This window comes from Sinocyclocheilus anshuiensis, unplaced genomic scaffold (assembly GCF_001515605.1).
Source record: "Sinocyclocheilus anshuiensis isolate Anshui unplaced genomic scaffold, SAMN03320099.WGS_v1.1 scaffold534, whole genome shotgun sequence".
NCBI classification, from domain to species: domain Eukaryota; kingdom Metazoa; phylum Chordata; class Actinopteri; order Cypriniformes; family Cyprinidae; genus Sinocyclocheilus; species Sinocyclocheilus anshuiensis.
Window position 1 is genome coordinate 39,413 of NW_015547712.1, and position 645 is coordinate 40,057.

Sequence of the window (645 nt, forward strand, 5' to 3'; positions counted from 1 at the left end):
AAAGAACAGTATTTATTTGAAATAGAAATCTTTTGTAACATTGTAAATGTCTTTACTGTCACTTTTGATCGATTGAAATTAATAAAAGTATTACCAACGATAAAGCATGTGTGTTGATTTGTGATGGCAGACTCTGGTGCCCTGCGGCGGCGGTGGCCCTATTGACTTCATCTGTCTGGTGAAGGGTTGGCTGGGTCGTGTCTGTCAGCTATTGGGGTCGAAGACGAGCCTCGTTCGGGAAGGAGAGCTGGCGGCCTTCCTGTCCTACGCCATCGCCTACCCACAAAACTTCCTGCCTGTGATTGACAGCTACAGCGTCAGCTGGTAAGACACGTGATCATTCAGTAATGTGGTGTGCTGTGATGTTTTTGACTGATGTTTGTGCTGCAGCAGCGGTCTGCTGTGTTTCTGTGCCGTGGCTCTGGCTCTGTATGAGCTGCAGTACCGGCCTCTGGGCGTCAGGCTGGACAGCGGGGACCTCTGCAGGCAGTCGCTGGAAGTGCGGCGCGTCTTCAAAGAATGTAGCAAACAGTGAGACACTTCCTTCAGACTACTACCTCTAATAACACAACATTATTACACGGGCATTTATGCCAACCCCTGATATATATATATATATATATATATATATATAAATATATATAT

The 645-nt window shown here is 46.0% G+C and overlaps 1 protein-coding gene across 1 annotated transcript in view; it reads left to right on the plus strand.

Annotated features, from left to right (window-relative positions):
* The window catches only part of naprt (nicotinate phosphoribosyltransferase), a 33,491-nt gene that overhangs the window by 28,704 nt on the left and 4,142 nt on the right, over positions 1 to 645 (plus strand). Inside the window, 2 exon segments of the mRNA XM_016506872.1 lie at positions 131 to 324; positions 391 to 531. Coding sequence (XP_016362358.1) covers positions 131 to 324; positions 391 to 531 — 335 coding nt within the window.